Source organism: Papio anubis, chromosome 4 (assembly GCF_008728515.1).
Source record: "Papio anubis isolate 15944 chromosome 4, Panubis1.0, whole genome shotgun sequence".
Classification (NCBI taxonomy): Eukaryota; Metazoa; Chordata; class Mammalia; order Primates; family Cercopithecidae; genus Papio; species Papio anubis.
The window spans coordinates 7,728,969-7,741,575 of NC_044979.1; the positions used below are offsets into that span (position 1 = coordinate 7,728,969).

Below are 12,607 nucleotides of genomic sequence, written 5' to 3' on the forward strand. Positions count from 1 at the left end.
TAAGGTCACATTCTGAAAGGGCAGGACTTCAACATATCTTTTGGCGGGGAACACAATTCAACCTGTAACAGTTGAGAACAATTTACAACTACTGTATAACCCCAGATCTGTCCTCAGAGTTCTTTGCTGAGCCGACCCTCTCTCAAACATGGCCTCCTTCCATGGACTCAGGGCTGGCTCACTCCACTTTCCCCCTTCTGAGAGCACTCCATGCAACTCCGTACCTCAGGATTCAGACTAGACTGATCCCCTATGTCATTGAGGGAGGGCAGGATTTTCCTTCCTCCCAGTGAAATTCAGGGGATTCACCTTTCCCAGGATGGCTTTCATCCTACAATGCTGAAGACAGGACAGTCAACTCCCCACCAAGGAAACCCCTCTCCCATCCACAAAGGTTCTGCCCCTTTGACTTCAATAAGATGACCACACAATAGAATAACCTTAGCATGCAGGTTTGATTTTGAATGATACCGATGTGAGACATAACAGTTCAGTCTGCTTTGGCTTATGCCAAGATCAAAAGGAGTCTGGTTCTTCTCCATTCTTCCCTCATCAAATATTTTTAAAAACCAAACCACAAAACTCCTTAATGTCTACTTTCATTGGGGTCACCATTTTCCATGTAAAAGAATGTCCTTTTGGTAAAAACAATCATAGCAGTGGTTTTTTACTCTGATCTTAGTGTAACTCAATGGTGGGGGGAAAAAAGTTTTGTATGTTATCTCTGGTACGTAAAAAAAACATGTTGGAACTAGAAATCAGATATTGGGCTTGGAAATGCTCATAGAAAGTTAATACAAACCCCGTATCAGACGTCCAAATTTCAAAGAACTTCCATAGCCACCAGCCGTCAGAGGTGTAGGTCAGCAGAGACCCCTCTGGACAATCTACATGCTTAGCATGAGCTCCTCACTCAAGGGATGATGGGAATTAACAGAACTGATGATGTTCTCTTTCTGGAAACTTAACGGAAGACACATGGTTCTTAGTTCACAGGGAAAGGGAACAGAAGTGGAAGTACACACAGAGGAGGCAGCAGGCTTAGGCCTCGAGGAGCAGTCCCGAACAAGCAGGACCTGCTGAGGAGAAGCTGACTGGTGGCAGCAGACCTTCCTGCTGCTGCAAAGTCAAAGGTGACCGAGTTAGCCACCAATAAGGGAGCTACTTTGAATACAAAAGCAAGTCCATTTCTTCCGACCCTGTTCCCGTCTGGTTGCAGTCAAGTATTTCCATGTGAATTCAGACTGAGTCCCTACTATTTTAGCTAATCTGAGCCATTTCTTTTTTTCTTTTTTTTTTTTTTAAGACAAGGTCTCACTTTGTCACCCAGACTGAAGTGCTGTGGCACCATCTCAGCTCACTGCAGCCTCGACCTGCTGGGCTCAAGTGATCCCGCCACCTCAGCCCTCCAAGTAGCTGGGACTACAGGCACGCGCCACCACGTCCGGCTAATTTTTTTGTATTTTTTATAGAAACAGTTTTTCTCCATGTTCCCCAGGCTGGCTAAGTCATTGTTTAAACGAAACAAATTCTCCCCACTCTGGAATAAAAGAATCTTCTGAACCTCTGGATCCTACATTAAAGGGCTTGAAGACAGCAACTGGAAAACTTTTTTTTTTTTTTTAAGACAGAGTCTCACTGTTTCACCCAGGCTGGAGTGCGGTGGCGCTATCTCGGTTCACTGCAACCTCCGCCTACCAGTTTCAAGCAATTCGCCTGCCTCAGCCTCCCGAGTAGCTGGGATTACAGGTGCCCACCTAATTTTTATATTTTCAGTAGAGACAGGGCTCTACTAAATTTTGCATGCCTGGCTAATTTTTATATTTTTAGTAGAGACGGGGTTTCACCATGTTGGCCAGGCTGGTCTCAAACTCCTGACCTCGTGATCCACCTGCCTCGACCTCCCAAAGTGCTGGGATTACAGGCGTGAGCCACCGAGCCCGGCCTGGAAAACTTCTTGAATGAGTTTGTCCTTTACGACTGTGCTTCACATCTGGATTACCAATATTCTCAGGCTAGAGTGGTGCTTTCAAACTTTTTGAAGCAGCCCATGGTAAGAAACTTTACAATGAGGCCGGTGCGGTGGCTCACACCTGTAATCTCAGCACTTTGGGAGGCCGAGGTAGGCAGGTCATGAGGTCAAGAGGTCAAGATCATTCTGGCCAACATGGTGAAACCCCGTCTCTATTAAAAATACAAAAATTAGCTGGGCGTGGTGGTGTGCACCTGTAGTCCCAGCTACTCGGGAGGCTGAGGCAGAATTGCCTGAATACGGGAGGTGGAGGTTGCAGTAAGCCGAGATCGCGCCACTGCACTCCAGACTAGCGACAGAGCGAGACTCCGTCTCAAAAAAAAAAAAAAGGAAACTTTACAATGAATCCCAACATACAATAATACATATATAGCATATCTATAAATATATATACCGACGCATGCACTTACACACACTTACCCTTACTCGTTTTTTTAACTCACCACTGTACTAATGAGGACACATACTTACCCTTACTATGCATAATGCAGTTTTCTATTCTGTTCTATTTTTTTTAAAAAGGTGAAACTAAACTGATTTGATAATGCAAGGAGTTTAGTAGCATCTGTTCAAAAACACTGTGGTGAGGATATCCGAATCCACAGGATAAAAACGACACATTTTACAGGAGAGTGCATTTTAAGACCTTTAGTTCTAAAACACTTAAAATAACTGCAGCGTAAACCTCAACATTTCATGAAAACATAGAACTTCCAGACATTGATCACTTCCGGCTGGCTGCCTGGGGTTTCCATCTGTAGATCCCCAAGGACAAGAATGCACACCCCAGCCCCTATCGGATGCTTCCGTGGGAAAGCTGGAGGGAGTCGCTCTTGGGCTGGGTGTTCCAATTCGACTCCGGTCACCTCTAAACCTTCCTACGCTGGAATACAAGGCCTGTTACTCAGTTTCCCTGGGCTTCATTCCTCCCTACCGATCACTGGGAAAGGGCGAAGGGCCATGCCCGGCCTCTGCAGGTCCCCACTGCCAAACAGCCTCGGCAGAATAGGGGCGGGTTCCCCGGCGCGGCGGAGCCTCTGCTAACTCGGCAAGTGCCAAGCCCACCAGCAGCCACCACTCCGGGCCTGCCTGGAGGCTCGTCCCTCAACGGCACCTGCGTTCCCGGCCCGGATTCTCTTCCCGCGCCCCTCTGCACTGCACCCCTAGGAAGGCTGTGCCCACACCGCGTCCTCCGCCCGTCCACACCGCGGCCCGAGGCGTTCCTGGCACCCGGCTCCGGCCTGCCCGCCGCACCAGCCGCCCTGGCGCTGGCGGAGAACCGGCTTCCCGCCCCGGCGTTGTTCCAGGAAGTGCGCCGAGCTCCGCGCGAAGCGAAGCAGACACCAGAACTGACGAGGCTCGCCCTGTTTTTAATGAAATTCCTAACACTTTGAATTAACGCAGACTCCATGCTTCCCACAGTCCTTCGGCCGTGGGTGACGCTTAGTCACCACTACATCCTCAAACCCAGACACGAACGCTAACGCAGCTCAAGGGGAATTTTCAAAAAAGCCCCGAGGGAGGAGCCAGCCCAACCACCGCCCGCCCCGGCCACGCGCCTCGCGGCCTCCACGGGCTCAGCGGGCGCGAACCCGCCAACCGTTCAGCTTATCACCAATCACCGCACCTCCCACCTATTGCCCCGCCCTGCGCTCCGTTCTGGCCAATCACCGGGGAGCCACCGTTTGTCTCTCCGCCTCTCCCGCCCGCCCCCAACCGGTTGGAAGTTTGAAGCCTTCAAACCTCGCCGGCGCCCAACCGCGCTGTAGCAGCGCGGTGTATTTTTAGCTCCGGGGTGGGCAGCCCCGCCCCCTCCGCCCCTCCTCCTTGCCTCCCCCAATGGGAGATGGAGTTTCTGACACGTCATCGCGCGGCTGTGCAGGTGCTGTCCAATCGGCGCTCGGGGAGAATGGCGTAATTAAAAAGCGGCGGAAGAAGGTGGGAGGGTCATGACGCAGCGAGTTTCAGTCGTGACTTTTCTGGGGGCATCGCGGCGTCCCCTTTTTTTGCCTTTAAAGTAAAACGTCGCCCCGACGCACCCCCGCGTATTTCGAGGGGGCGGAGGCGGCGGGCCACGGCGCGAGGAGGGGCGGTGCTGACGCCGGCCGGTCACGTGGGTGTGTTGTGGGGGGAGGGGCGCCGCCGCGCGGTCGGTTCCGGGCGGTTGGGAGCGCGCGAGCGAGCGAGCGAGCGAGCGAGCTAGAGGCAGCCGCGCCCGCCGCCGCCCCTGCTCTGTATGCCGCTCTCCCCCGGCGCGGCCGCCGCCGATCGCAGCAGCAGGAGCCGCCGCCGCCGCGGTTGATGTCGTTGGGCCGGGGCTGAGGAGGCCGCCAAGATGCCGCAGTCCAAGTCCCGGAAGATCGCGATCCTGGGCTACCGGTCTGTAGGTGAGTGGCCGGTGGCCGCGCGGCCTCCTCGCGCCGCCGGGGCCTCGCCTGGAAGCCGGGTCGCTGCCGGGCCTGCGAAGTTTGGAGCCGGCGCGGCCATGTGGCGGGGCGGGCGGGGGCCGCGCGTTTCGTAACCACCATTTTGAGCGGAGGTGGTGGCGGTCGGGGCGGCGTCCGCACCGGTCGAGGAGCTGCGGTAGCCGGGCGCCCTCCGCGGGCCGGGCGGGCAGGTGGCGGCCGGGCGGAGGGCGTGGGAGGCGCGGGGCGGGGGCCGCCGGCCGCCGAGGAGTCCGGGGCTCGTCTGGGGAAATGAGGCGGCGCCGGGGAGCCGCGCTAGAGGCTCCCGCGAGGAAGGAGTCACACCTGCCTCCCCGCCTTCGCCGCGGGCGCGCGTGACCGGGGCTGGCGGTCTCCCCCACCCCGCCCCCGATGCAAGGAAAAGAAAGTCCGTGGGATTTTAACAAAGGAAGCAGCACCTCGGCTTCATTCCGTCTGTGGTGAAGTTTACCCTTGTAAAGAAAACTAGGGACTTAGAGAACGTTTGGTCTCTGAACGCAAGTTTTGTACATAGGAAACCTAGGCGAGCCCCCAAAAGAGGCCCCTCTGGAGGCCCTGGAGATGCTGCTGGCGGCCCGGGTAGGAAGGCAGAGAAAAAGGAATGTCTGATCTCTCAGTGGCCTATATTTCTTCGGGAAGGAATAAGGTCAGGTACTTGCAACCACGCTGTTGAAGTAATTCCAAAGTCTTTTTGTTTTCTTTTTCTTCCCCCAAAAGGTTGACGTACATTTGAAACGGTTCCTAGCGTCGCCTTACTGCTGAATAAGGTGGCTTAGGGTCGGGTTGGGGGGCGGACGGGGTGTCACAGAACAAGCGGTTTTCTGGCCTGTGAGAAACCAGAGCGATCGAACTTAGACACGCTTCAGGGTGAGGCTGTATTGTCTCCCGACATCCGGAAGCCTGGAGAAATTACGTTCATCTTTTCGGGCTGTTTTGAAATAACTGTCTATAGAAGACGTGCGCCGGGCCACATTTGGGGGGATGGGGAGGTGAAAGCGAGGGTTCAAAGGCTCCGGTGATTGCGGAACGGGGTGACAGCATGTGTCGTGGGAAGCTTGTACCTGCCTGCCGCTCGCGGGATGCACTCCCCAACTGCGCTTTCCACCGCCGGTGCCAGGGTCTGTGCTCTTTGACCAAGATCAGCCACTGCATGCTTACTCATCCTTTTACTACCTCTCCGTCGAGAGCTGGAGAAAGTCAAGGGCTGAAAGAAGCTTGGCTAGAGATGCGGGGTGCCCAGAGTCGTAGGGGGAACTCTTGTGCGATGCGGTGCTGCAGCCAGGAAGTAACCACGAATCAAATGGAGGGGTTCAAAGTCACTAACTGTTCAAATATCTACATGGAACCTGGGATCCAACCTTTATTGGCAGCCTGAATCCATGCTCTTGTCTCTGTTCTCTTGATTTCCTCCTCTGCATTTTGAGGAGTTGGGACCGCGAGGTGTCCTGGCTCTTGGGTGAGCCCTCCCTAGTCAGTCAAGTAAGTACTTATTGCCAACTATTTGAAAATAGTAGCCCCTGAATAATCACATTATGGTCAAGTACCTCGGCTACTTGATTTCAACCCAAGAGAATGACCTAAAGATCCTGATTTACCCTTTTAAAATGTTGAAATGGTAGCTCTAGTCTTTGGTAAGCAGGGCTAGTTTTATCACTTTTTGGTGGTTTTTTTTGTTTTTTTTTTTTGTGGTTTTTTTTGCTAAAGAAGTTCCTTGTGTCTAGTTGAAATCCATTCTGTTTTATCTTCCCCTCTATTCAGCTTCCTCCTGAGGACGGAGATGTGACAGGACACCCCTTAGCCGTCTCTTCACAAACATTTTAAAGTGCTGCTTGTTAAATACTGTGCTAACTGAGTCTTCGGTGGGTTACAGGGTCACTTTTAGTCCCTATTTTGTGTCTTCAGTATTTCATATTTCTGCAACCTACCCCACTTCTCCATACTTATTTTCAAGCGTAGTCATATTAAACGATTTTGGAGAGGTTAAGTTGCTCCCAATCTTGTATTTGATTTTTTTTTTTTTTTTTTGAGACAGAGTTTGGCTCTTGCCACCCAGGCTGGAGTGCAATGGCGCGATCTTGGCTCACTGCATCCTCCACGTCCAGGGCTCAAGCGATTCTCCTGCCTCAGCCTCCAGAGTAGCTGGCACTACAGGCATGCACCACTACACCCGGCTAATTTTGTATTTTTAGTAGAGACGGGTTTCACCACATGGCCAACCCTCAGGCTGGTCCCAAACACTTGACCTCAGGTGGTCCTCCCACCTTGGCCTCCCAAAGTGCTGGGATTATAGGCATGAACCACCACACCCAGCCCCATTTGATTTTAAAGTGTATTATGAGCCGGGATATTTTGTAGTTTGTGGGGTCTTTTGCAGGGGAAGGAGATTAGGTTTTGCCAGCAGGTTTCGTCTAGTAAGCCACCCTTTTGAGAATTACTCAGCATGCTCACTTCTGGGAGCTTGCAAATGGTGCTATACCAGAGAAATCTGAGCACATGTGTTTCTAGATTGTGGTCTTTTGTGATGCTGAGCTGTTTTCTCCTATATTCTGGGGGTAGAGCCATAGAAAAAGGCTCCACATCTTTCTTAGAATATTCTCTTACGTACATTAAACCAGTTTGACTAGTAGGATACTTGTCATTGTGACTTTGTCATGCCACAAACTTTATTTTTAAAGTTGTCTTCAGCTAAAACAACAAAATGCTATGTTTGTTTTACTAGTTGGCTTTCTCTTTTTTTTTTTTTTTTGGAGACAGAGTCTCACTCTATTACCCAGGCTGGAGCGCAGTGGTGCGATCTCGGCTCACTGCAACCTCTGCCACCCGGGTTCAACCAAGTCTCCTGCCTCAGCCTCCCAAGTAGCTGGGATAACAGGCGCCTGCCACCCTGCCCAACTAAGTTTTGTATTTTTATTAGAGACTGGGTTTCACCATCTTGGCCAGGCTGGTCTTGAACTCCTGACCTCGTGATCCACCTGCCTTGGCCTCCCAAAGTGCTGGGATTACAGGTGTGAGCCACCATGCCCAGCCCTCTACTTGGCTTTCAGGTTTTTGTCAGAACTACCAATAGGGAAAATATAATTTTCAGGTAATCTATACAATTCTCCCTCCCAATCCCCTGTACTTTTCCTGTTCTTTACAATGTTAAAGCTTTTAAGGACATGTCACCTGTAACTCTGGGAGTCTGGCTTTCAGGGAGTGCTTTGTATTAACTGTTCCTGTGGTGGCCAAAAGTACCAGCTCCCTGACATTCCGTTGTCTCTACCACAGCAGAGTAGTCCCGCAATAGGAAGTAACTAAACTTAAGTTAAAATGGTAGTGTTACATAAACTATCTTCAGTCTGGTACGTGTTTCACTGGGATTTTACCTGTACAGAGAGCTTTGGTAACCTAGTTTACCATTAGACCGTAATCAAAAGCTGGTTGTCATATATAAGCCTCTTACATACGGTTAATAAGAGGGATGGGATCACAGGCATGTGAAAGATCATAGGGGGAAAATGAAACAGCTTTGTGGTTTGGAAGAAGGCAATTCAGCAAAAGTACTCAAATTATTACTTTGTCAAAATGTTTTGGGTAGTATTTAGAGTCTTCATGAGGAAAGATGTCATTAAATATTTGGTTGTTCCCAGCAGATTCTGACGTACTGTTTATTTTTTAAGTTAACCTATCATTTGATGACACTTTTTATTGAAAAATTGAAAGGCAAAACAATATTTGCTATGTATGAAATCTACCAGTATGTGAAATTGTATATTCAGGTGCTTAATATTCTGATGTTGTAGACTTGTGGGTGGGGGTAGTCCTGAAGTGGCCACTTTGTATTGAAACTTGAAATTACTGTTTTTCAGTCTTACTCATTGTTCTGCACAAGAGCATAATCCGAATTCAGATTTCTTTCCAGTGCCAAATGTTATTTTGCTGTCCATATTGGGTTATGGATTATGACTTTCCAGTGCCAAATGTTATTTTGCTGTCCATATGGGTTATATCTCTCCGTACTTCATCACCCCAAAAAGAAACTGTACTCATTAGCAGTCACTCTCCATCTTGCTTCCCTATCAGCCCCTGGCAACCACTAATCTTTTGGTTTCTATGAATTTACTTACTCTGGACATTTCATATAAATGAGAACATACATATGTGGTCTTTTGGGTCTGGCATCTTTTACTTAGTATAATGTTTTCAGGTTTTGTCCGTGTTGTAGCATATGTTGCCGCTTCCTGTTTAGTGCTGACTAATATTCCATCATGTGAGCATACCACATTTTTTCTATGCATTTGTCAATTGGATATGTGGGTGGTTTCTCTTTTTTTTTTTTTTGGGCTATTATATTTTATTTATTTACTTTTCTGAGGCAGGGTCTTGCTCTGTTGCCCAGGCTAGAGTACAGTGGAGCTATCATGGCTCACTGCAGCCTCAACCTCCTGGACTCAAATGATCCTCCCACCTCAGCCTCCCGAGTAGCTAGGACTGCAGGTGTGTGACATCACACCCAGCTAGTTTTTAAATTTTTTTGTAGAGGTGGGAACCTTGCTCTGTTGCCCAAGCTGGTCTTGAACTCTTGACCTCAAGCAATCCTCTCGCCTCAGTCTCCCAGTGTTGGGATTACAGGTGTGAGCCACCACTTGGAGCTCTACTTTCTGGCTACTACGAATAATAATGTTTTGAACATTCCTGTACAAGCTTTTATGTAGACATATCTTTTCATTTCTCTTGGGTACATTCCTAGGAGTGGAATTGCTGGGTCGTTATGGTTAACTCCGTGCTAAATGTTTTGGAGAACTGTCAAATTGTTTTCCAAAACAGCTGTACGATTTTATATTCCCATAAGCAATGTATGAGGGTTTAATTTTCTCCACATTCTCATCAACACTTGTTACTGTCTTTTTCATTTTAGCCATCCTAGTGGGTGTGAAGTAGTATCATAGGTTTTGCAAATAATTTCTTCTGTCTGTGGGTTGTCCTTTTACCTTCTCAATGGTGTCCTTTGAAGCAAAAAGTTTTTAATTTGAAGGCCGATATATCTGTTTTTCTCCTGTCACTTATGTTTTTGGTGTCACATCTTAGAAGCCATTGCCTAATCCAAGGTCATGTAGATTTACTACTACATTTTCTTTTAGATGTCTTATCCTGTTAACTCTTTGTTTTTGTTTTTTTTTTTGAGACGGAGTCTCGCTCTGTCGCCCAGGCTGGAGTGCAGTGGCCGGATCTCAGCTCACTGCAAGCTCCGCCTCCCGGGTTCACGCCATTCTCCGGCCTCAGCCTCCCGAGTAGCTGGGACTACAGGCGCCGCCACCTCGCCCGGCTATTTTTTGTATTTCTTAGTAGAGACGGGGTTTCACCGTGTTAGCCAGGATGGTCTCGATCTCCTGACCTCGTGATCCGCCCATCTCGGCCTCCCAAAGTGCTGGGATTACAGGCTTGAGCCACCGCGCCCGGCCTATCCTGTTAACTCTTACATTAGATCTGTGATCTATTTGTAGTTAATATTTGTATATGATGTGAGAACTTTATTCTTTTGCAGGTGGATATCAAGTTGCCCCAGCTTCTTTTGTTAAAATAATGTTCTTTCTTCATTGAATTCCCTTGTCCAAAATGAAGTGACCATAAATAAAAGGACTCACTCAGTCCATTGATCTGTATGTCTGTCCTTACGCCAGTACCACACGATCTTGATTACTGTAGTTTTGTAGCTGGTTTTTAAATAGGGGCATATGAGTCCTCTAACTTTATTATTTCTGAAGATGTTTTTGGCTATTCTCAGTTCCTTGCATTTTCACATTGAATTTTAGAACTAGATTGCCAGTTTCTGCCACAAAAGCAACTGCAATTTTGATAGGGTGTTTCACGGTTTTGCAGGTATCTTTTAATGTCTTAACAGCTGGATTCTCATATCTGCTCCTGAATTCATTCCCTTAACGTTATTTTAATGAAGTAAGGAGTACTTGAATAGCTTTTTCAGGTAGCTGAATATTCTTTGATACCAAAACTTCATAAGTGATAGTTTGGAAGAATAGTTACACTATGCAATCTGAAATCATATTGATGAATTTGCCCAACTCCACAGGTCTGTTTTATACTTGGAATGGATCTTCTACCATGCCTGGTTTTGTAGCATCATTGGTCATTTGGAAAATATTTGTTCATCGTTACACAGATCTTCCACATGTTGACACATTTTAATATACAAGCATGTTTAAAAATCACATTTGTTAATATCACCACCAATCTCTGCAGAGTCTTAAGTTTTAGAACACTGTTCACTATGAGCAGTGCAAGTTTTCCAAAATTCTAATTTCCTCCTTGAGTTCAAATAATTTTCTTGGCAACATGCTACTAGTTTTTACTTGAATTGACTGTTCTGTTTCTTTAATTTTCAAGAAAATGTCTGCCAGCTATTCACATTTGCAATGATGATAATTTGTCATCATTCTTCCAAGTAACAAAGGCATTCCATGATAAAAGTGGCCAGTTCAGATCACTTCTCAAATGATTGCACAAGTGCTTTTTTTGGAAACAACCATCATACTTCAGTATGTAACAGAGGTGCTTTATGCGTGCATCTCATTTTGTCATGCAGAATATTCAAAAGACATGTACCAAAGGGTCAACATTCAATATAATTTTACTGCTTTTTTAAGGACATCGTTAAGTGGAAACAGCTCTTTTCCCACTGTGAACATATGGCAGTAAAGAATACAGTGACTTACCACTCAGTTTGTAACTACTGTTTTTGATTCATGCCAAGGGGTGCCAAGCTAGCCGTTTTCCCCACCATTGCTTTTGCACCTTTAGTACAAGTGGGAACTTTGTAGAAAAGGCAAATGATAACTTAATATTGCTATGAAAATCGTTTTGACCTCATGAGCCCCTGAAAAGATTTTGGTAAACCCCTTGGAAGTCCACAGACCACCCTTTGAGAACCATTCAATTGTTGTAAGCTAGGATCTTGCTCACTGCTGTGCAAAATTGAATTGAGAGTGACTGCATCCTCGACGCTGTTCACAGCGATGTGGTTCCCACAGTCTTAGAAGAGCCTCCTAGGAGAGGCCCTGTAGCATTGTGAGAGACAAAGATGGCAAGGCAGGAAAGAACTCGGCGTGGTTGAGAATGGAAGGAAGCACGAGGGAGGCCAGAGAACATCAGGAGAGTTATATCTGTGTGCCTGTTGGTTTGGTTTCTGATTGTGGTGCATTTTTGGATGAGTTGTGTTTGGACCTGGTGATGGTGAGGCTCCCAGAGAGTAGTGAAAATTGCAAAGAGTGGCAGGATACCAGAGACCCATATACTAATAATATAGTTTTTAAATACAAGTATCAGGATGAAGTGTGGGAGGAGTACACAAGTAAAAATAGCAACTTTATCACAGAATGAGACACTGCCACCTCTCCCTGTGATTGTGGAAGTCAGAAAGGCGCAATGCTTTTCTTGGGTGAAGATTCAGAATAACAAGTTCACAATAACAACTGTAATAGTTGTTACAAATGGCTGGATTGTTCTTAGTCACTTGAATAAATCAGAACTGAGCGTGCACATGATTGTGCAAGTGAGAGCATTGTGAAATCTTTAGGGATCATACTTGAAGGAACCTTCATTCTTAGTTCTAATTTATTGTGAAGTACCAAATGAAATCTTAACATTGAGAGAGTACTCAATGATCTGTCTTCTTCACACTGCTAACTGTGAGAATGCAAACTGCTGAGTCCTTTTAACGTGAATTGCTTGATTGATTTTTAAATATAATTGGCTGGGTGCGGTGGCTCTTGCCTGTAATCTCAGCACTTGGGGAGGCCGAGGCGAGTGGATCACCTGAGGTCAGGAGTTTGAGACCAGCCTGGCCAACATGGTGAAACCCAGTCTCTACTAAAAGTACAAAAATTAGCTGGGCGTGGTGGCGGGTGCGTGTAATCCGAGCTACTATGGAGGCTGAGGCAGGAGAATCACTTGAACCCGGGAGCAGGAGGTTACAGTGAGTCGAGATCACACCATTGTACTCCAGGCTGGGCGACAGAGCAAGACTGTGTCTCAAAAAGAAAAGAAAGAAATCTAACATTTTAAAAGTCCTGGAATACTACTTGAGTATTTTAATTTTCTTCAATATATGTTAGGCTTCTGGTTACAAAAAAAGGAG

The 12,607-nt window shown here is 47.3% G+C and overlaps 1 protein-coding gene across 2 annotated transcripts in view; it reads left to right on the plus strand.

Moving 5' to 3' along the window:
* The first annotated feature begins 3,856 nt into the window (after window positions 1-3,856).
* RHEB (Ras homolog, mTORC1 binding) overlaps window positions 3,857-12,607 on the plus strand; it is a 52,648-nt gene continuing 43,897 nt past the window's right edge. Inside the window, exon 1 of one of the 2 annotated variants that reach the window (XM_021936437.1) lies at window positions 3,857-3,914. In XM_021936437.1, the coding sequence (XP_021792129.1) occupies window positions 3,872-3,914 (43 nt within the window). In that variant the 5' untranslated portion in view covers window positions 3,857-3,871. Of the gene's footprint in view, window positions 3,915-3,943; window positions 4,420-12,607 lie in introns of those variants that run through there. The other variant, XM_003896888.3, reaches the window with a different exon arrangement.